The following is a 22143-nucleotide window of genomic DNA, read 5'->3' as shown; positions in this document are numbered from 1 at the left end:
AAGGTTGGAAGTGGATGTCACAAGTCAGTTTTAGACTTTACACTTTTATGAAGAAGTGATATTCAACAGATTAGCCATACGTGTTTGAGGGTATCTCTTTTGCTCTTGAACATATTAAAAGAAAACCAGTTATAAGAGACACTAAAATAGATTTCTTTCCTAGTCAAAGTTTATGTTAATAAATCCTGGGGGAGTGTTGGTAGTCTCTGAATCCAAATCCTTCGGGAACTTTCAGTTCACAGAAGCTTCTGTTCCTCTGTTTTCCTGAGAGTTGCTGGTCCAGCAAATCACAGTAAAACTTCACACAGTTCTTGTTGTGGAGGGTACTTTTCCTGAATCTCTGTTCACCTTTGTTTAGTCATTAGCAGTTGATTCTGCTGTAAAGCATAGAGCTTACTGTCCCTGGATTGGCTTGAGGTAGTTAGCTGTGTGATGTTTGGCAGGTCACTTAATTTCTCATCTCTAAATCCAGGCTAAATCCCTGGACTAAAGGGACTTTACGGTCTCTTTCATTCATTTATTCAGTAAATATTTACTGAGTATTGTGAGCACTGGGGATATATTAGTGAATGAGACAAACAGGAACCCTGCTCTAACAGAGCTTAGGAGAGTCCACAGACAATAAGTAGCATAAATAAATATCTAATGAGAAAGAAATAACTTGGAGAGACACTATGAAGAAAACAAGCCAGGGTCATGTGAAATGGTGATGGGAAGGGGCCAGCATTAAATGAGATTGTCCAAGAAGGCTTGACTGAGGAACTGATGTTTGAGCTGCTGCCCAGATGAGCAAAAGAAATCAGCTATTTGAAGCTCTAGGACGGGACATTCTAGGCAGAGGGAAGAGCAGGTGCAAAGGTCCTGAGGTGGGCACAGACCTGGATGGTGTGAGAATGCCATGGCTCCCCATCTCAGGTGAAGGGCAGAGAGGCTTAAATGATGTGGGACTTGGGGATGGGGGGGGTGTCAGGACCTAGCTCAGTGCTGGCAGTTTGTGATTCCAAGACTCTATCCTGCTGTGAACACTTCTCTACCTAAGTAGTGCAAAGTTGGATGTCGACATGCCCTGCACAGATGGATAACACAGGGTCACAGGAGTCATATTGATGTGGGCACAGTAGTTGAGGCACTAGTGAGATCACAGACTGAGATCAGCGGGGACCTCATTTGGCAACATTGAGCCAACACAGTTTTAATATGGGAGGCCGGAGGCCAAGCTGAGTAGTCTTGGTCAGCACCAGCCCAGACGAATCCATTTCTGAATTTGCAGAACCATGGATAGCTCCATGAGAACTATTGCCTCCAAGAAAATGTTGGGCTTTTTCTGAAGTTCACGTGTAAAGGGCTGCATGGACCCCATAGCCTGGAAATCCTGCTTCCGTGGAAGGACACCACCAGAAAAACTGCTTGGAGAGTTTAAGGAATGTGTGACTTTTAAATAGGGAAAGGAAAGATTCTGTGAAAAAGCAAGAACAGTGCAGGGGTGGATGGGGCCGACCCACAGCCGCCAGCTTTGTCCTAGTGGAAGGCAACCACTCAGCACCCAACAGGCATCTTAGTCAGCTCGGGCTGCTGTGACAAAATCCCATAGGCTGGTGATTTACAACAACAGAAATCCATTGTTCAGGCTTCTGGAGGCTGGGAAGTCTCATATCAAGGCACTGGCAGATTTGGTGTCTGAAGAGGGCCCATTTCCTGTTTCATAGATAGGGTCTTCTAGCTGTGTTCTCACATGGTGGAAGGGGAAAGGGGTCTCTCTAGGGCCTCTTTTATAAGGGCACTAATCCCATTCATGAGGGCTCTGCTCCCATGACCTAATCACATCCCAGAGGCCCCACTTCCTAAGACTGTTGCCTTGGGTGTGAAGATTGGAACATATGAATTTGGGGGGAACACTTTTAGACCATAGCAATAGACCTTCCCGTGTTGCTGGGATTGTTCTTTTTGTGCTTCGATCTAGCGCCAGTTACAAATTCAAGTTCAGTAACTCTTAAAGACCCAGACAACTCTCTCTCACCATTTTTAGCACACTGGCATGTGTACTGTGCAGGAACCCCCTCCTCCCTGGATGGCCCAAAGGGTCCCACCCATCTGCACATCTGTCTCATGTCATGTCACCCCACCACCATGTCGTGTGGCCTTGCTTCTTGCCTCTGCACAGAACTATTCCTGATATGATCCTCTCTGGGCAGGGAAATCATTATTGCCAGCACTACCTAAGTGTCCGCGATCTCTCACCTGCAGTTGTATTTCTGTGTTCCTTGAATCAGCATTTTAACAAATTCCTAATTTGAACATGTATGTTTTTTATTTAACAATTTTTATCTCCCTTTTTTTGGGTTGGTATAGGGAACGAAACCCTTGACCTTGGTGTTACAAGGCTGCGCTCTAACCAGCTGGGCTAACTGGCCAGCCCTTATATAACAGCTGTTATCTGTCTTTCGCTGTATCCCATAGTCTGGCCTGGTCTGCCCTCAGCACTTAGTCAAACAACTTGCACACGTTTATCAGTGGCCTCTGATCTCCCCTCCAGTTTCCTCTCTTCCATGCTTCTCCGCCTCTCTGCAGCATGTGCCACACTGGACACATCCTCACGGCCATGGCATTCTCTACTTCCTCCCGGGAGCCTGTTATCCGTCCCCCGGCTTCTCTGCTGCATCCTGGCCCTGTGTATGGCTTTCCCAGCACCACAGCAGGCTCACTTGCTCTTTCTTTGGAGCTCTCACCTGTCAGCTCCACCATCTCCTCTGGACAGCACTGTCTAGGTTCTTATCTCCAGCCCTGACTCCCCACCGCTCTCAGGCTCTGCAGCATCCTCACCTGAATGCTCACTCCCCACGGATCCTCCAGTCTCCCTCCCTCACCTCCTCTCCCACTCCTTTTTTTTTTGTCCTTTTTGTGACCGGTAAGGGGATCTCAACCCTTGGCTTGGTGTCACCTGCACCGCGCTCAGCCAGTGAGCGCACCGGCCATCCCTATATAGGATCCAAACCCGCGGCAGGAGCGCCGCTGCGCTCCCAAGCGCTGCACTCTCCCGAGTGCGCCACGGGGCCGGCCCTCCTCTCCCACTACTTTCAAGCTCCCTGTGAATGCTCCCCTCTCCTGCTCACACAGGCTCAATGGTCCAGAACCAGACATGATCCTTTTCTCTTACTCAAGAACTTATCTGGCCATGTAGACTCCAGCTCCAAATTTAAGTGGGTTGAAGAATGATGGACAGAGGGAGAAGTGAAGACAACAAGTGTAGACCAGGCGAGGCAGTGACAGGCATGACAGCAGAGGGCAGTAGCCAAGAAGCAGAGTAGAGCGGGTGCCTGAGGGTAGAGGAGACTGGAGAATATTCTTAAACACAGGTGGGAGAAGGATCTGGTAGGAAAGAGAATGAAGGTTAAAAGAAAAAAGACATTTCCTAAGTTCCTCAGAATAATTCAGCAACACCTTGTCTGACTGGTGACATCTTGTCAAATGCTCTTTCAGTTAGAAATACTACAGGTTACAAATCCTTTAGAAATTTGTCCTGTAGATTTACCAGCATTGGAATGACATAGACCAAGGTTGCAACATTGTTTGTAATATCAAAAGTTCATTGAATATTAGTGTTTATTCCAATGTGGATCAGAAAAGATGAGTTAGAGTGCATCCACAGAGTGGGCTACTATGCAGCCCTAGGAAAAAATAAAGAAGCTATCTCCTGAGAGAGAAAGGGGGCTCAAAGATACTGTCAGATGAATGAAAGTAAGATAGAACTGTGTATATATGTCTTGTACGAGCAGGGTATTACAGTGTGTGTAATAAGACATAACAAAACACTGCGTGTAGTGTGCTACCGTTTGTGTTTAAAAGGGGAAGTATTTATTCACATTTTCTTGTAATCCCTTAACTGAAATGCTTTGGTACTAGAAGTGTGTCGGATTTCAGATTTTGTGTGTGGTGTTTTGTTTGTTTGTTTGTTTTAATAAAAAGATGACCAGTAAAGGGGATCTTAACCCTTGACTTGGTGTTGTCAGCACCACGCTCTCCCAAGTGAGCTAACCAGCCATCCCTATATAAGGATCCAAACCCCTTGGTTCCCTTTTTTTTTTTAATATTTGCAGATATTTAACCAAGTTGAGCATCCCTAATCCAGAAATCCTAAATGCTCCAATGAGCATTTCCTTGAGCGCCATGTGAGTACTCAAAAAATTTTGGGATTTCAGATTTTCAGATTAGAGATGCTTATAACCTGTATATACATAAAGACGCTCTGGGACAATACCTGAGAGACCAGCCCCTGTGGCCAAATGTGGGATGTGGGGGTCCTGGCAAATGGGGGAGGCAGTGAGAGGCCTTTCACCATCCCTTTTTACATGTTCAGATTTTTGAGCCATATACAGGTACATTATAAACCCTTAAATTTTTCAAAAAGTTCGGTTTTGTTTTTTAAAAAAACTTCCAAAGATCAAAATGGATAGTGTTATTTCTTCCAGTTGAATGAAAGTCAAGTTGTTTTACCAGGGAGATGAGGTAGATATTTTGTCCATCCTTGAGTGTTTTCTGGTAGCTTTGGCTTATTCTTTCCTACTTTGAAGGAAATATTTCTAATTCATAATTCTTCATGTTCTTTCCCTCAGAGAATTTATACCTTTGCTAATTTTATTACTAAAGCCTGATCCAGTTTTTTACATTTCTTTCCCATTTTTTCCCCATTCAAATGCCCTGTGCATTCATTACCATGTTAGATAATATTTAGACAATTCATATAGATGGAGGAACATGATTTGCCTTAATACTTGAATCCTTATCCTGACATATCTTGGTAACTCCAGTAAAGTATTAAAAGAAATGCTTGACTTCATTATACTAAAAAATACTAAGTTCTAGAGGCCATATCTTCAGACTGATTGCCAAACAGCAACCTTATTGATGTTGAGGAGCTCTGACCCATGAAGGAGCCATGGGGGACACTCACGTAGTGGGAGGGAAGACAGCTATCTTCAGCTACTTTTAAGGGCTGTTTGAAAAGGCAGTAGAAGTAGGACCAGTGGACAGACCTCCTAATAGTCTCCTCCCCGGGCAGCATACGGAAGAACTCCTAAGCACCCAGAGTGCCCCACAGGGGCAGTGGTCTGCAGTGGTGGCTGCCACATTGCTCTGTAGATGACAGGGATGGGTGGCTGCATCTGATGTCTACACAGCTCGATCTTGCATTCAGAAAAAGAACTTTTGACTAGGTGGCAAATAGCTTCGACTTTAATAATAAGATATTTTCTTGAATCAGTTTTCTTTCAAATTCTCAAACCTGGAATAGGTACTGTGCATGAGACCCATTCTGTTCTAATTCCATTCTTCAAAAGTCTCAAATTTTGTAGCTTCTTTACAGTGAGTGCCTTCCCTGTCAGACACTGAGCAAACACCTTTAAATGTGGACTTTCTAAAGGTTCTATTTTATTTTATTTTATTTTTTGGTGGCTGGCCGGGTAATGTCTTTCCCCTAGGCCAGCATAGTTTGGCACATTAGAGATTTCTTTTTGGCAGTTGGCCAGTGCAGCCATCCAAACCCTTGACCTTGGTGTCGCAACATCACGCTCTAACCAACTGAGCTAACCAGCCAGCCCTGAAGGTTACAATTTTTAACATTCTTGCATTAATATGCTAAATCCTGGGTTTGTAATGAGCATTTTTATCTAATTCAAAGATGACACTAGGGAGTGAATCGGTGTTTGAAATCACAGTGGTCTGTGATGTCCTAACTCTTGGCAGGTACATCTCCGTTCATGGATGCACTAACAGCCAATGGAACAACCAACATACAGACATCTGTCACAGGAGTGACTGCTGGGAAAAGGAAATTTATTGACGACAGAAGAGACCAGCCTTTTGACAAGCGGTTGCGTTTCAGTGTGAGGCAAACAGAAAGTGCCTACAGATACAGAGATATTGTCGTCAGGAAGCAAGACGGCTTCACCCATATCTTGTTATCCACAAAGTCATCAGAGAATAACTCACTAAACCCAGAGGTGAGAGGCGCTCCCCAGGCTGACGTGTGCCTCGTGCTTCCCCGTGCCCCTGTTTCCCAGGCCTGCTTTGCTGAGCTGGTGCTTTTTGTGCTCTTTCTAAGCCTCCTTCTGGACCTGCTTACCATGTCCACCAGGAGGCAGGGGCAGAGGTGAAGTCTGGCAGCATTGGGATGGTTGGCCTGTGCTCAGTGTCCATCTCCATTCTCCTGGGTGTGAGCTGTGGTGGGTGCCAGAGCCCTGAACATGGAGATGGTAGCTGTGCCTCTGTCCCCATCCCCCCAACCCCCACCCCCCGTCAGCTCTGCACCTGGAAGTCATGGGGGCTCCGCTGAAGTCACGTGGGAAATGTGTGTATGCGCACTGTGTTTTAGCTTCCATCAGATGCTTAAAGGGTTCTTTGTTCAGGCAGAATTATATAATGCCCCTTCAAAATATTTATCATCACTGCTAGTCTTGAGGTATTCTTCAGCAGAAACATGCAGCTGCAGGGATTTCCACACATGTTCATTGCTGCTGGTTCTAGTGAGTAAGCTTGCAAGGACTGAGGGAGGCTGATGCTTGCAAAGTTTCAAAAACTAATCCTATGAAGTTTCTAGAATCGGGAGTACTTGAACCTACACCTTAACAAAATTCTAAGTTCCACTAGTAATTTGTTTTCTACTTGCGAGCAGCAAGGTCAAGTTTTTTTCCAGAGAAGGAAACCAAACTACGGAAAGACTGTGTGTCTGGCCAGGGCCATGTGACAAACCAGTTCAGGGCTGGTCCTCAGTACATTAGTAGACTTCAGAATCCCTTCAAAGGTTGGTTATTTTTAAATGCTCCACAGAGGTCATTTTAAATGATTTCGTGCACTTCTAAAATTATCTTCCTGTGCTGACATGCTTGTACTTAATGCACTTATACACCTAACTATTTAGATTACCGTCCCAAGTGTAGTAGACTGTTTTGTTTTTTAAAAAAAATACAAAACAACAAAAAACGGAACTGAACTAGTTTCTTTGAACTGGTTGAATGTGCCACCTGCTGTACAGATTGTGGAAGTGTCCAGTGGATATAACACGTAACTTGCCTGCTGAGAGCTGCAGTGACTCTAGAGATTCATGTGTCTTTCTAATCATACTCTGTTTATAATTAGTTACTTAGTTATATTTACAAGCCGTGCCCAGCATCCCAATCTCTGGTTATAGAAATTTGCAAATTATTTCAAATCGTAGTAGATGCAGGGAATGATATCAGGCTATGAATGTGAGTGTGGTTTCCGTACATCCAAATTATCCAATAATAAAATGCTTCTAGGATTCTGTACCCAAAATACTCTTCGCCACTGTAACTTCTGGTGACTTTCAGGTAATGAAAGAAGTCCAGAGCGCGCTGACCACAGCCGCTGCCGACGACAGCAAGCTTGTGCTGCTCAGCGCGGTGGGCAGTGTCTTCTGCTGCGGCCTTGACTTCATTTATTTCATACGGCGTTTGACAGATGACAGGAAGAGAGAAAGCACTAAAATGGCAGAAGCTATCAGGTATGCAAACACGGTGTTTTTCAAATCTTGGTGTGGGTGTTTGTTTTTAGTATACCTGATGGAACAGACCCAAACAAGCCTTGAGAGTACCATATACATCTTCTACAGAGAGAAACTAGTAGCAAAATTAATTAAGTCATCTGTCCTTTTTGTGGGCCTGGCATAAATTACTACTTGCCTTAGGCAAATAACTGATTTCAAGGCTGGCTTAAACCCAGTGTTCTAATGAATAGAGTGTACAACGATGGATAGCCAGAGTTTCCATTGTCTGTGCTGTGGGTGTGTTCTGTCCTCAACACTTAAGGAAAGGTGCATTCTCTTCCAAGTAATAATTCACCATTTGCTTGGCTATAAAATAGTCTAGGCTTTATGACAAGCTAGTTTCATAACTTCAAATGGAAAGTTTTGTTTTGGTTTTTTGGTTTTTTAAGTATGTAGGTACACATTCTTGTTCAAGTTCATCCTAAGTTCCAATTTCACAAAGAACTAGATAATTTGGAGTAAAAAGTAAAAGTACCCTGCATGGCAGGATGGGGAAGGGGCTTTCTTTTGTCGTGGTGGGGCTGGGCCAAGGTGGTTCTGATGGGCACTGCCCCAAGCAGCCCTACAGGAGTGCTGGAACCCCACACCTTGGAGTTACGGGGCGTTGCCTTGGCCTTTCATAACATATTTATGAAAATTAATATATTTCCTTATACTATGTACACATGGATTTAGGGGGTTATATATTCCTTAATCTTTTTGAACATTACCATTTTTTAGGCTGTTGTATAGTGGTGGTGGTTTTGTTTTCTCAGAAATAGTTTGAAATTTTATAATCTGATTTTTTTAAGTATTATTTCTGGTCTCAGTAATTTCAAACTTGTGGTATAGGAAATGGGTCTGTCCTTGACAGATCGTCAGGACCTCTAAGACAACTTGTGGATATTCCTCATTATTAACCTAGCCATTCAGATGAATTACGTAAATTTAGTTTTCATTTTTAAAATACAAACCATTATATCTCATGTGGTGACTTTGTATATTTTCCATATGTCACACTGAATTTACACATAATAGGGTGCTTTTTGGCCACTCTGCTCTGGTCATAAGAAAATAGGATTTGTCAGCCAGTGCCTGCTAAGTCCTGGCTCTGTTTCCCCTGGAGACCCTTCCCTGCCCTCCGCTGGTAAGTGTCAGGTCAGTGGTGCCTCTCCCTGCTTCAGCCCCTTGCTCCTCCAGTGTTGATCACCCTTTACAGTGGTGGTGGCTTGTGGTGTTGGGGTCAGTAGAAGCAGAGGAAAGACAGGACAGATCAACACAGATTTAAATAGAGATTTCATTTGTTGAAGTTCTAGGTAACTTTAAACATTTATTTTCATCAGCTCCCCACTCTCCTTTCACTCTCCTCACATCCCACAAAAAGCCGAACCTGTATTTCAGGAAAGCCCATCCTGCTTTAAGGAAACCCACTTGTCTTTTTAAGTGAATATATTTCTGTCAGTGTGAATATTTCTTAATATGCTTTGGCAGCATCAAAAAAATAATTAGTTACACCAAATTCACTTAACCTTTCCTCTTCCTCATTTGCATTTAAATTAATTTTTATATGGATAAGATTGGCTTATGCACATCAAGCTCTTATTACCATGTATATTTTTTGTTTCTGTGGTGTTGATGCCGGAGGACAAGGGGTCTGGGAAGGCCTGGTAGCCCACCCCGTCCTCTGACCTGGTTCCTGACTCCAGCACAGGAAAGAAGTCAAGGGCAGAGTCACAGTAGAGAACGGGCTCAAGGCAGCGAACGAGAGAGACACACAGGCCCGGGTTTAACAGGAAAGTGAGAGGCGCCCCGTTCGAGGCGCGTGCAGGGTGCAGGCGCAGGCCGGCTCCACGTGAGCAACCACCCGCCCTCTGCAGGGGTTCAGCTCTACAGTCACGCCCTCTAGTCCATATTCCTGCTGCCTGATGAACAGAAACTCCACCTTGCTGAGCACGGCTGGCTAGGGAGGCGCTAGGACCCGGTTCTACTGAGCATGCGAAGCCACTGGACGTGCATAGTCGGCCTCTGCGGTCTCCCCATGGTCCCAGATGGTCCGATGGTCCGAGAGTCGGTCTGACCTGGAACAGGAACCCTCCTCCAGGGCAGAGCCCGAGACCTCGTGAGTGGCTGGAAACCGAGCTCCGCCTATATCAGTGTCTTGTTTCAAATTCCTTAAAAGTTTAAGACAAAGGACTTCATTAGAGCGAATTTCCAAACGAAAAATTGGAAAGAGGAAGATTAGGTTTCCCTTTTTTGGCATTGGTGGTGATAACCAGTTTGTAGATTCATCGTAATAAAAATACTTAGCACATTAGTGATAAAACAAAAACTATTACAAGTCAGTTTAGAGTGTTAGGTGTTTGAAATCTGCGGGACTGGCGACTCGTCCTCCATGTCTGGAGAATGAGGATCCTCCTAGCGCCAGGAACGAGGCACCTTCTCCCATGACAAGGACACTGGGGGCTCTGACCGAGCAGTTCCCAAAGGCTAGAGGATTTGGAAGAGAATGAAGTGAGCAGTAACCGTGCCCCAGGCACCTGACCTCTGCCCCAGCCGGTCCTTCCCACTGCAGACATTCAGAATGAGGAGAGAACTCAGCTAAGGAAAAGCAGCGAGCTGTCGCTTCAGTCCCTTGCTGCCTCTTCTCCCTAAACTGTCCTAGACTGTCGTCTTGTGTGACTGTCAATCAGTAAATGTTCCTCAAAGGAAGAATTTTATTTAATCGTAAATCTTTTTTTTTTAACCAATTTTGTGGCAGGTATCTCTTTGCTTCCCTGCCGTACCCAATACAGCCTTTAACTCATTTCTCAAATAATCCAGAGCAAACAAACTTAAATGCAGTGTGTTGCATTGTGCACATTTGAAAGTGCATGCATTTTGATTTTAAGTTATAAAACACACTGGCTCCACACCCAGCAAAGGCAGCAAGCAGGCACCCATCCCTGGAGCCCGTCCCCGGGCCTGAAGGCCGCTCCTGCACCGTAGCAGTGTGACTTGATTCGTAGCAGTGTGACTTGATTCGTAGCAATGTGAGTTGATTCGTAGCAGTGTGACTTGATTCACAACTCACAGGGCTGAGCCTCTGTGGCCCTGGGAAGTTTCTGCTACACAGAAAAGCATTTCTGCGAAGGTTTTTTGTGTTTTTTTAAACGAAATGAGTTTCAGTGTTGGCTGGTCGTGTATGGCCTCTCGGGGCTCACACCTCAGAATGGCAGGTCCGTGTTCTGGAAGGGTAAGGTGGCCTTGGCTCCAGTACAAGCTTCAATTCATACCCACGCAGAAAGAGCCTCCAGTGTCAGGTGAAACTATCATTCCAGGCAAAAATAAAAACAAGTTTTCAGTTCTAAAACTTTCTCTAGCCTGTTAAAACCCAAGTTTTGATTTTTTCAGTGTATATTTGAGAAGCAGATTTCTGTTTGTTCTATACAAACAGATCACATGGCGCGCCCGGGCGGGGGGCTGTGCTGTGACAGGAAGTCAGTAGATCCTGTTGCTGTGTCTTTAGAGGATCACTTCATTCTGTCTCTGGTTTTGATCCCTCCTTTCATGTCAGTCTACCCTCCCATCCTGGGTTTCCAGATGTCAGCGTTGGGGCTTTTTCTGCTTTGAGAGCAGAGCTGCTCCGGGGCCCCCCGTGGACATTGTGGAAACGGTTGGCTCTACATCATGGAGACAATTCAGCAGTTACCTTTCGGAGAGTGGTTGGTAACTGAGTGTAGGAAATGTAGTTCCATCTGGTGTCATTGACACAAAATCCTCAGAAGGCAACACAGCTGAAGTAGCTTCCTGTAGTTTTTCTATGCTTATTTCAAGAGCCTGTTTAGAAGGTTATCTGGCTCTCTTTGTATCATTAAACCCCAGTGTGATCTTTCTAACAGGCCTGAGGCTTCTCATTTAGAAGGTCTTAGTGCAGCTCATTCATTTGAATGAGTTAATTGTTGCTCAATGCAAAGATCTTGCAAGCCCTGGGGGCTTTGGGGGGGGGGCAGGCTGACAGTGCTGGAGTTCTGTGAGCTTCCTCCCCTGTTACACACACACACACACACACACACACACACACACACCCCTCCTCACACACAACCTGCACACACACACACACACACACCCCTCCTCACACACACACACACACACACACCCCTCCTCACACACAACCTGCACCCTCCAAAAAAGTGATCCATTCTGTCAATATTTAGGACGGTTAGAGAGAACTGTCTAAGATACTGAATCATGATTTCCAAGCTGACAGTGCTGGAGTTCTGTGAGCTTCCTCCCCTGTTACACACACACGCACGCATGCACGCACACACGCACGCACACACACACGCACACACCCTGCACCCTCCAAAAAAGTGATCCATTCTGTCAATATTTAGGACGGTTAGAGAGAACTGTCTAAGATGCTGAATCATGATTTCCAGAGAAGATCTGAACAGATTGCTCAAGTTTTTGCATTGCTGGATTGCAGAGAGCTTCCAGATTGTTATTCCCAGTACTAAAGATGGGGGTCAGAGGGTGGGCCGGTGGCTCACTTGGGAGAGTGTGGTGCTGATAACACCAAGGCCACAGGTTCGGATCCCCATATAGGGATGGCCGGTTCGCTCACTTGGGAGAATGTGGTGCTGACACCACCAAGTCAAGGGTTAAGATCCCCTTATCGGTCATCTTTAAAAAATTAAATAAAACAAAAAATAAAGATGGGAGTCAGGTTTAGAATCCAGCAAGTGAAAAGTTCCATTTATTCTGTAATTCTGATCTAGAACTCAGACTGCCTCAAAGGGGTTACCTTGTATTTATCTCAGTGTATGTTTATCCTCTCCTCCACTGTGTTGAATCATAACAAGAAACAACCTGTGGACATAAAATCATCTTCCAGTTTCAGGAAGAAGATGCACATTCCCAATATGGTGTGGCACCAACCTACTCTTAATTGAAAAGCAGCCTGCTTTGCCAGCCTGATCCTAAAACAAATCCAAAAATAGCACTGGCTCAGTTTAATGAAAATCTGCAACCTCCGTGAAGGCCACCCTGCTCCCAGTCTCACTGCCTCTTGAACTCCTGCTGCAATCCTGTCCTCCAGCATGTGACGCAATGCAAACGCTGTGCCAGCGCACGCCTTGCCGTGCTGGCCAAGTCTTACGTGCCCATCGCACATTTTAAACCAACAAGCAGCCTGTGAGGCTCTTGTCTCTGTATGCCCCAGGTCATTCAGTCTAGTTCAGTATAAACTCAGGCAATATTTGTTGTTTCCAAATAATCAGTGAGCAGTGTGAAAGCACAAAGCAAGGCCAGCCACAGCCCCGTGATTTCTTACCCCCTAATCCACCAGTGTTCCCTCCACACAGGCAGTCTCAGTATGCTGCCTTGTGCCGCGTTGTCTCTGGAATAGCTTCCTGGCTGGTCGTATGAAGCCCATGGTGCGTACTGGGCTCCTTAGGTCTTCTAGAGAAGAAAGGTTGAAGAGCAGGAAGTGTTGGTCATAGAGCCCAAGGGCCGCCTGCAGACACAGAAGCAGCCTCTGGCCATATGTTCCTTGTCACCTCCACAGCAGTCCTGTAGCAGCAGCCACCTCTTGCATGGTCACATGTAGTTCATCAACCCATGGTTCACAGGTTCTGGGAGAAGATTTCCAGAGTTTACATCGTGGTGAATTGAATTCCGTAATAGATTTTTCATTTGCTCAAATATGCAATGTTTTGAGTAATTCCCCATTTATTTTTCATTTTAGAAACTTCGTGAATACTTTCATTCAGTTTAAGAAGCCTATTATTGTAGCAGTCAATGGCCCAGCCATTGGACTAGGAGCATCCATATTGCCTCTTTGTGATGTGGTTTGGGCTAACGAAAAGGCTTGGTTTCAAACACCCTATACTACCTTCGGACAGAGTCCAGATGGCTGTTCTACCGTTATGTTTCCCAAGATTATGGGAGGCGCATCTGTGAGTACCTTTTTTTTAAAAAAAAAAAATCATTGTAGAAAACTTCCTGAAGAAATCTAGTTTGGTTACTGTTTCTCTGAATATACACTGTGTGTCATTCTGCAGGGACTTTTCATCAGATTCTCTTGTAATTCAGATTTTGGTTCCTAGAACGTTACTGACACAGCTTTGCATCCTTCCCTGGAGAAGGACCTCATTCATTGATGAGCCTGTAGCTTTGCATAATTCAAACTGATATCCACTGTTAGTAAATACCCAGTTAGACACCCAAACAACAGTTTACAATTGAAAAGTTCTCTACCAAATAACCTAGAGGGGGAGAAGTTGCGTAGGATAAGAGAGGGTTTTTTGGGGTATAATTTTTGTGGTTTATTTTTCAACTGTTTAAACAAATCCACCCATGGTAATAGTTTGTGTTTGTATCGTAGCTTGTGAGTTAAGAAGTTATGCTTATCTCATTCCTTAGTCCTGAAATGGCAGGAGGTAGTGAGGAGTTGGGTCCTCCAAATGCAGGAGAATTTGATGAGTTTGGTGTGTAGGAGAATTATCAGGTGGTCCTCACCCAGTGAAGGGACAGGGAGGAAGGTAGGACAAAGCTTCGGCCACCCACAGAGCTCTGGAGCACACGTGGCCTGTCCCCATTTGCCTGACAGTGGGCTGAGGTGGCTGCTTCCTTTGTGTCCATCATCACTGGGTGTGGGGTGCACAGGAAGAATGCTATGCCCATCAGGGGGTGACTCTCCTGGCGGGGGCGGCAGCATATTTCAGTGTCCACCACAGTCCACCCTGGTGCCGATCATACCCACCTTATCGTGCATGTTTGGAGGGCAGTTCCTCCAGGTTCCAGGGGCCTCTCCCCCTCGGGGGAACTTAGAGGAGAAAGATAAGACAGCAATAACTGTTTCAGGCAAGAACCACCTGGATGTTAAAATCAGTAAGAGTGTTGTTATACTTCTCACTGTGTAAGGGAGACGGAAAAAAGGCTTACTCAAAGCACCATGAATGCAATGAGAAGTCTGAAGGGTCTGCACCTCAGCAGCTCCTCTGTTAGGAATGAGAAAACTGGATAGAGCCCCAATTAAAGTTAGCTTCTGTTTCTGTTGTAAAAACAGGGAAGTTTCACAAGAAAAATCAGTTGATTCAATCATTTTAAAAGAACACAAAGACACGGGCTATGTGACAAAAGTTATCTATGGCTAAGTATAGCTTAAACAATGGAAACTAGTAACATCAGTAAAATTAACAATGTGACGTTCCAAAGTATAATTTGTGAAAACCTAAGTTGGTCAAACTGCGATCATTATCTAAAGTATAACCTACCACCCGTTAGCTCTAAAATCATTAAAGTATACAGTCCCATACCTAAGCACTGATTAGATGGGCTGTTGCCCTCTGGCTGTAGGCTGTCACCTCTTACCCTAGGGCTTTTGCCCCATACGTGTATTTACCTAAAAACCCTATTCTAAAAACCAAATGAGAATCAACATTTCTAACCCTCCACAGTGTAATGAGAAAAAGGGTATTTGCATCCTCTCATTACTTGCCGTGGGAAAAGGAGTGATTTTACAGTGGAGAGACCTGGCAGGCAGCGTCTTAGTGAGTGGTCACAGTTCACCAGAAACAAGACTTACCGACCTTGGTATGCCCCGTGCGATGCTCTGAGGGAGTCCTGTTTAGACGTAGGTCTCCTTGGTCCACTTATGAGCAGGTGTTGGACAAACCAGAACCAGACCAGGGCAGCCTGCAGACACTGAGCAGCGCTCCCCCACAACGTCGGGTCTCAGAGACACCGAGGAACTGAGGAAACGTCTCTGATGGGAGGAAACCGTGGGGACCTGACAGCTCAAAGCAGTGTGGGACCCTGGGTGGGATCCCAGGTTAGAGAAAGGACACAGGTGGGAAAACGGGCAAAATTAGTATGGGGTTTGCCGTTTAGTTAGTAGCATGGTGTCAATATGATTTTCTGGTTTTGATTACCATAAAATGCTATACAACGTGTCAACCCGGGGAGAGCTGGGTGAAGGATTTATGGAAATGCTGTTCTACTTTTGTAATTGTTTCATTGTCTGAACTTATTCCAAAAACAGAAAGTTTAAAATAAATAAATGAGAAGAGGGAGGAAGGTTAGTAGGACAGAATGCAGCTACCACATCCAGCCTCAGCGCTGCCCTGCCCCCTCTGCTGGCCCCAGTGGCCTTCCCGGTGGTGGGACACCTGCCCCCGAGGGGCCTGGGGCCTGGTCACTGCACCCTGCTGTGGCCAGAGTCTCTGCACTCGTCCACTTACTGCTACAGTTAGGCAGGGGAGGACCAGGGCCACCTGCTTCCATCCCATTTCCCAGAGGACTTAGCACCACATAGATGTCCTTGGTGCACTGTGTATACTACATGTTGGTAGATGGTGCCCTTCCTCATGGAGCGCCCCTCCAACCTGGTACTGCCCCCACCCCGGCCCTGCTGATGCCCCACCAGGCTGGTAGCTTCCATGGGTACCATGGGTGACCCAGCCAGAGTACCCCACGGCCCTGGCTTCTCTGCACATTCTCTGGTGATGATGGTCTGCTGGTCAGGTGCAGTGTTCAGCAGCACCCACGCCAGTGCCCCTGACTCTCCGCAAGCCTCAGGGATGGGAGCTGCCTGAGGACCTGAGGTGGGGCACACCCAGAGGGAGTGTCCATCTCTGTTAGGACGGTCAGCTTGCCACCACGAGCCACCAATGGAATGGCCTCCAGGGATGGTGTTGCGCAGGTATCTGGCTGGCAGGCTGGGCGTCCTGCGGCCACAGTAGCTAAGTCAGCCTTGTTGAGTTGGAGTCTGTGCTCTTGATCCTCCCTTGCATGCGGCCACTTGGTTCACATGTCTGTCGCACTAGTGCTGGGGTGGCCAGCACCAGCTGTCTCACGTAGTTGCTCAGTTCCCCTTTGCGGGGAATGCTCCCTGGTAGACATCAACGTGATACAACACTCTGCCCTTCCCCACCCACCCCCACGCCCCTGTCTTTACCTGCTTGTCACCAATCTTTGACGCCCTGCCAGCCACCCAGGCCACTCACCCTGCTGCGGGTCATTTGATCCTCTAAGCTCGATCCACGTCTGCTCCTACCCCAGCTGGATGACCAGGTGCATCTGCCACCGCTGGGTAAGGCTCCAGCGTGGCTGCCGACCTCACGCTGTGGGTCTGATGGAACTCAGATTGTGATGGATGTTTCCCGTGCATGGTCATTTGGTGCCCTGTGGCCAGGTTCTCCGTCCCTCCCAGGGCCCAGTCAGTACTCCAGGCACATCCTTCCCTGCTGAGGACAGCACGGCCTTGCTCCAGGGCTCTGGGGCTGCCCTGCCATCCTCCCTCTGGCACTCGCTGTGACTTCCACATGGCATCTTGTCCTGTCCTCCACATTGGCCACAGCAGTCCTGGCCTTTCCTCTTCACTCTAAACTCAACTGGGGGCCAGGCCCCACTTACTCCGTGCTTCTAAGAGTGTCCCAGGAGTGCAGGGAGGGGTTCCTTGTTGCCAGCCAGCTGGGGAACATCCAGCTCTGCAGTCCCTCTCCTCACCCTGTCTCCAACTCCCAACTGTCACGAGTTGGTTTCTCTGGAAGCTGAGATGGATTTGGGAAGTAGGATTTGGTGGATTATGTGTCATCGTCCATGGAAGGGAAAGAGGAAGCAGGACTGGGAGGAGGGCACGGTGGAGCTGTGGTGCGCTCGACCATTGGCGTGGCCCCGGAGACTTGCAGTGCCCCTGACAAGCACTAGGCGTGTCTGCATCCAACCCAGTTGGTGCTCAGTGTTTCACAGGATGCAGACATGGGTACGTGTCCAAGTCTCTTGTCTTGTTCTTTTCACCATCCTCCACCACCCCCCCAGCACTTGTTATCATCAATAAAGTTACTTCAAGTTCATTTTCAGTTATTACTGTAAAATAGTTTCCTACCAGTTACTGCCTGTTCTGCAGAGAATCGTTATCGGTAACATCACACTGAACTCATGTGGAGTTGTTTCTCCAAAGGAGATGGAGACATGCCCTCTCTCACTGTGGGAGCTACGTAGATGTGTGATGTCAGTCACACCCACAGGAAGGGCAGATCTGGGGAAAATGTTAAACAGACTTGACATTCAAACACATTTCAGGCAAAGACATTTGGAAGAGGAGCCTTTGGGCCAAATACTGCTTGGGAGTGGAGGTCTTAGAGGTCACTGCTCAGAGAGACCCATAAATTCCTGACATCACTGCAGAGTGAAGGCTGCTCTTGCGACAGGCCTCGACAAATGGGTGCTTTTTGCATCCCCTTGGACCGAATGGTGCCACTTGAGCACCTGTTCTCATCGCCCCACCCCCACGCTGAGGGACACACGGTAGTGTCCGGAGACGGTTTAGTTGTCACTGCTGAGGAGGTGCTAGTCAGTGGAGGCCAGGGGTGCTGCTCAGCCTCCGACAGCACCCAGGACACCCCAAGCAAAGAACTGCCTGGCCACAAGCCCTCCCGTGCCCGGGGTGGGCAGCCATGCTCTTGAGCAAGAGCAAGGCACTCACGCCTCACGCAGTGACCGTCCCACACCTCGTGAATGGGGGTTTGAGCCTCTACAGAAAGTGAACAAAAGCTGTTGAGGTGACTTGTACTGTGACAGCTCTAGTTGGAAGTGACTACCTAGTAATGTAGTTCCTCTCATGAGCTTTTGGTATATTGGAGCTTTCTACAGCCTGAGGCAGCACTGATGCTAGCCTGGTTTTGCCCAGTTGGTATGCACAAAACTGCAAGAAGGAGAAACCACAGGGGTCATGGTGGCGGAATAAAAAGCGCACGTGGGTGAACTGAGCCGTGCAAGCTCTCCTCCAGGGCGTGTGCTGCAGGTGTGGGCAGGCTGTACAAATTAGCCTCTGGGTCTGCTCTTCCCCAGTGAACATTCATGGACCTCCTGCTACGGGCCAGATGCTGCAGGTACCAACCCCGGGGGCCTGTGTGCTCATGAGTGTTCTGGGCTCTGTAGTTGACACTTGAAGAAGCCTTCACTGACAGGAGCGAAGAGGACACCCAACAGGAGGAACGCACGCCCCCATTAGTGAACCCTGCGGCTCTCTGGATCCCGCTCAGGTGGGAGTCTGGAGAGGTGCCCGGTGCGCGGCTGACGTCCTTACCTGAGCTCGCCAGTAAGAGCCGCCCTCTTGGGGAGTTTAGAGACAGTCCGAGGGGAGGAAAGCCCCTGCCACCGCTGCTCCTGCCCATTCAGGCTGGCCTGTGTCATCACTGTACCTCTTAATGCAGTCATTTTGGCTGAACTAAAAGACAACTCCATTTCCCTTTCCTTTGGCATTTCCCATTTAGATGGTTACACAATGACGTTTAAAAATAGTTGGACTGGCCAGTTCGCCCAGTTGGTTAGAGCACAGTGTTATAACACAAGGTCAAGGGTTTGGATCCCTGTACTGGCCAACTGCCCAAAAGTAAACAATTAAAATACAGTTTTGTTTTGATCGCGTCAGTTACTTTTGCAGGTTGTCTACATTTAGTCCCTTGTTAATTCTGCCACTTTAAACTTCCCAGTGACTGCATATTTGTGAGTCTGTTATTTGAATAGAAGTTTAAAACCTTTCATTTTAGAACTACTGAAAATTGTGTGTATGAGAATGTACTCGTTCAAATTGAGTGTATTTGCTTATTTTATTAATTGAAATAATTGATTACATATATTTGTGATACAGAGTTGACTGTCAGTACAAACTGAGCGTATTTCATCCTGCTCATCTTACCAGGGGGATTTTCTTAATAGTTTTGGTTTTTTTTGATGACTGTAGTTTTAAGTCCGCCCACTGCTGGTGTTTACCTGAGAGAGCGCCAGCAGCCTTGAACTGGTCCTGTAATTCATAGCCTTGGGTAAATTCAGAAATACCTGCACGCCCAACCATCTGGAACAGAGAAGGGTACCAGCAGGGAGACATCTCAGTGACAAGCAGGGCTGGGGCTGCCGACTCCAAGGAGGGAGACTGGCCGTGGTGACTAGAGGGGAGGGCCAGGCCTGAGGGAGTCAGCAAATGGAGACAGGCTGCATGTTGACCTCCAGATGGCAGAAGATAGCATGCATAGAAGTGACCAGCAGGGCAGAGAAGCAGCACCTGGGGACACACTGGTGGTGGCCGCTGCCCAGCCATGTTGCTGTGCTTCACGTCAGCTCTGGGGACATGCCTCCTGCTGAACTTGAGGGATTTAGCCTTGTGGTCATCACTGAGCATTGAGAATGCAAGAAGTGTAGTCTACGAAAGGAAATTCTGTCCCATGGCATGCCTCCCACTGAGTCACTGTAGCAGGAAGATGGAGGCCAGTTTCTAAATTCATCATTAATGAGCCCTCTTTTCACTGAGGAGGGCCTGTTCTGTTCAGGGCTTCTGTAAAACATCTCCAAACTCTTCATACACTCATGACTTTTCCAAGACTTGGCACACATAACAGGCTCCGCTTTGGGGGGCATTGAGAACCCTGCAAACCCTTTTTGGGCAAAGCCTGTCCCCAGCACTGATGTCCCATCTCTGCCTGTGTTGAAAGGATGGTGAACCAGCCACACAGTTGTTGCTTGGCTAGCTAGGTCCTGTGAGCTCTCCAGTCTGTGGGTCTCACCTGCGGGTTAGCTGCAGGTGTAGGGCACTGTCAGCCAAGAGGACTTCACAACTCCAGGGCCTTTTCCTAACAATGATTTTGCCTCTTTTGGAAAAAGAAGTCGCCTACCAAAGTGTGTTTTACCTGCCCCCAAAGCTCATGGTCAAATCTTCTTCATGACCATAGGAGCCTTCAGGAAGATGAACCGTACAAGGTAAACCACAGGCAGGAAGTGGTCACATCAGGCTAGTGTGGAGTCTGTCAGATACATAATCTCCCCTTCTCCCCCATCTCAGCATCTGTGAGCCTTTTGAGTGATGGAAAATCCATACACGTTGTGCTGAGACCTTAGGTGATCTAGAACCCGGGATGGAGTTAATCAATTTCATGTAGATATACATGTATATTTTTAAAAACAAAAACAAATGTTAACTTTCTTCAGGTGAAGTAACTATAGTCAGACCTGCTTGAGCAGACTACAGTAATTTTTGGACACGTTTAGGTCCTGTTAGTTTCTTATTTTAATTTCTAAGCGATAAAATGTGGCCTCTAAGGTATACTCCAGCAGAAACATTCACTGCCATTAGAACACATTTTCTGTATGCTTTGAACAAGTCACCCTTGGCCTCTCTCAGATTCAGAAAATATTGTGTTGTAGTTCAATGCCTGGCTCAAATCCTTAAAATTACAAATTGCCTAACCTTGCTTTATGCCTCATTTTCCCGGGGTTGTTTTGTGCATTAAATGAGTTCACACGTGGGAAGAGCTGGCTTTAGCAGGAGGAAGGCAGGTGTAGGAGAGGAAGTTATGTCAATAACCTCAAATTGGGCTGGCCAGCTACCTCAGTTGGTTGGAAAGGTGGATTTCTGAGTCCATGTGATTCTGCATAACATCATAAAATCAGCTTTTCACATTCATTTTTTAAAAATCACTGGCCCAGTGTGTTATCTCCCACCTGCCCCGTTGACTGTGTCTTGCACAAGGTTTATGCTGAGTGGCCACAGAGAACATGGTGGCATTTTCAAATGTCTGTCTTCGGTATGCGTTTTTGAGGGATGGGTTTTCGGGATGGGTCTTCTCTGCCTGCCTACCCCTCGCATCTCATATCCCATCAATTCTTCTTCCTTTCAGGCAAATGAAATGTTGCTCAGCGGGCGGAAGCTGACTGCGCAGGAGGCATGTGGCAAGGGCCTGGTCTCCCAGGTGTTCTGGCCTGGGACCTTCACCCAGGAAGTCATGGTTCGGATTAAGGAGCTTGCCTCATGTAACCCAGTTGTACGTCTAATTTGTTCTCTTATATATGTTACTTTTTTAAAAACATAAACTTTTCCTCCAGAAAGCTCAGTGTCATATCTGACAATGCTTCCCACGTCCTCCACCTTTGCACTCAGCAGGCACCTTCACATGAGGTACCGCCAGAAGCCACACTTGCATCATCCCAGATCCACTACCGCATCCTCCCTTTGCACATACCGAGAATTAAAGGAATGGACTTCAGTCTGAAATGTAGTAGCTTAAAATGTCCTGCAACAACCAGCATTTATATAATGCTTTACTGTTTCCAAAGCCCTTTCATATAATCACGTTTAGTTTTTCCCCACCCCCACAGTGAGCTTAAGGTTTTGTTTAATAAATGTGCTGAATAATAATCTAACAAAATTACATCTGGCAAAGGGTGAAATGTTTAATGATAACTTTAATGAGAGTTTACACTTCCATGTAAACTCTCACAGACATGTGAACAATCCTCGTTATTAAAATGAAATGCTATTGAGAAAATACCCTCAGCAGGCATTGTCAGAGTTTTCATTGATCGTCCATCCAGTTCAGGGGTCTGCATTGGTCCAGCACTAGCACTGGGGCCAAGGCGCCAGGTGCAGACAGCCTAGCTCTCTTTTGAAATAGCTTAACAGCCTTTTTTTCTCTTTGGCAGCTCCATTAAGGGAATTAACAGCCATTTTGAAGTTGAGGATTTATCCGGCATCTATTGTGAAATATACTTTATATAAGTTGAGCATCCCTAAATCTGAAATGCTCCAAAATCTAAAACTTTTTGAGCACTAACATGATGCCACAAGTGGA

The 22143-nt window shown here is 46.6% G+C and overlaps 1 protein-coding gene across 2 annotated transcripts in view; it reads left to right on the top strand.

The window, feature by feature from the left end:
• Positions 1–22143, top strand: part of CDYL (chromodomain Y like) — a 175530-nt gene that overhangs the window by 151341 nt on the left and 2046 nt on the right. For both annotated transcript variants that reach the window (XM_063096884.1, XM_063096883.1), the window contains exons 3-6: positions 5740–5996; positions 7344–7516; positions 13263–13473; positions 21193–21336. In XM_063096884.1, coding sequence (XP_062952954.1) covers positions 5740–5996; positions 7344–7516; positions 13263–13473; positions 21193–21336 — 785 coding nt within the window. The remainder of the gene's footprint in view (positions 1–5739; positions 5997–7343; positions 7517–13262; positions 13474–21192; positions 21337–22143) is intronic.

The sequence above is a fragment of the Cynocephalus volans genome, chromosome 5, assembly GCF_027409185.1.
Source record: "Cynocephalus volans isolate mCynVol1 chromosome 5, mCynVol1.pri, whole genome shotgun sequence".
Classification (NCBI taxonomy): domain Eukaryota; kingdom Metazoa; phylum Chordata; class Mammalia; order Dermoptera; family Cynocephalidae; genus Cynocephalus; species Cynocephalus volans.
This window is presented reverse-complemented; position numbering and strand designations above follow the sequence as displayed.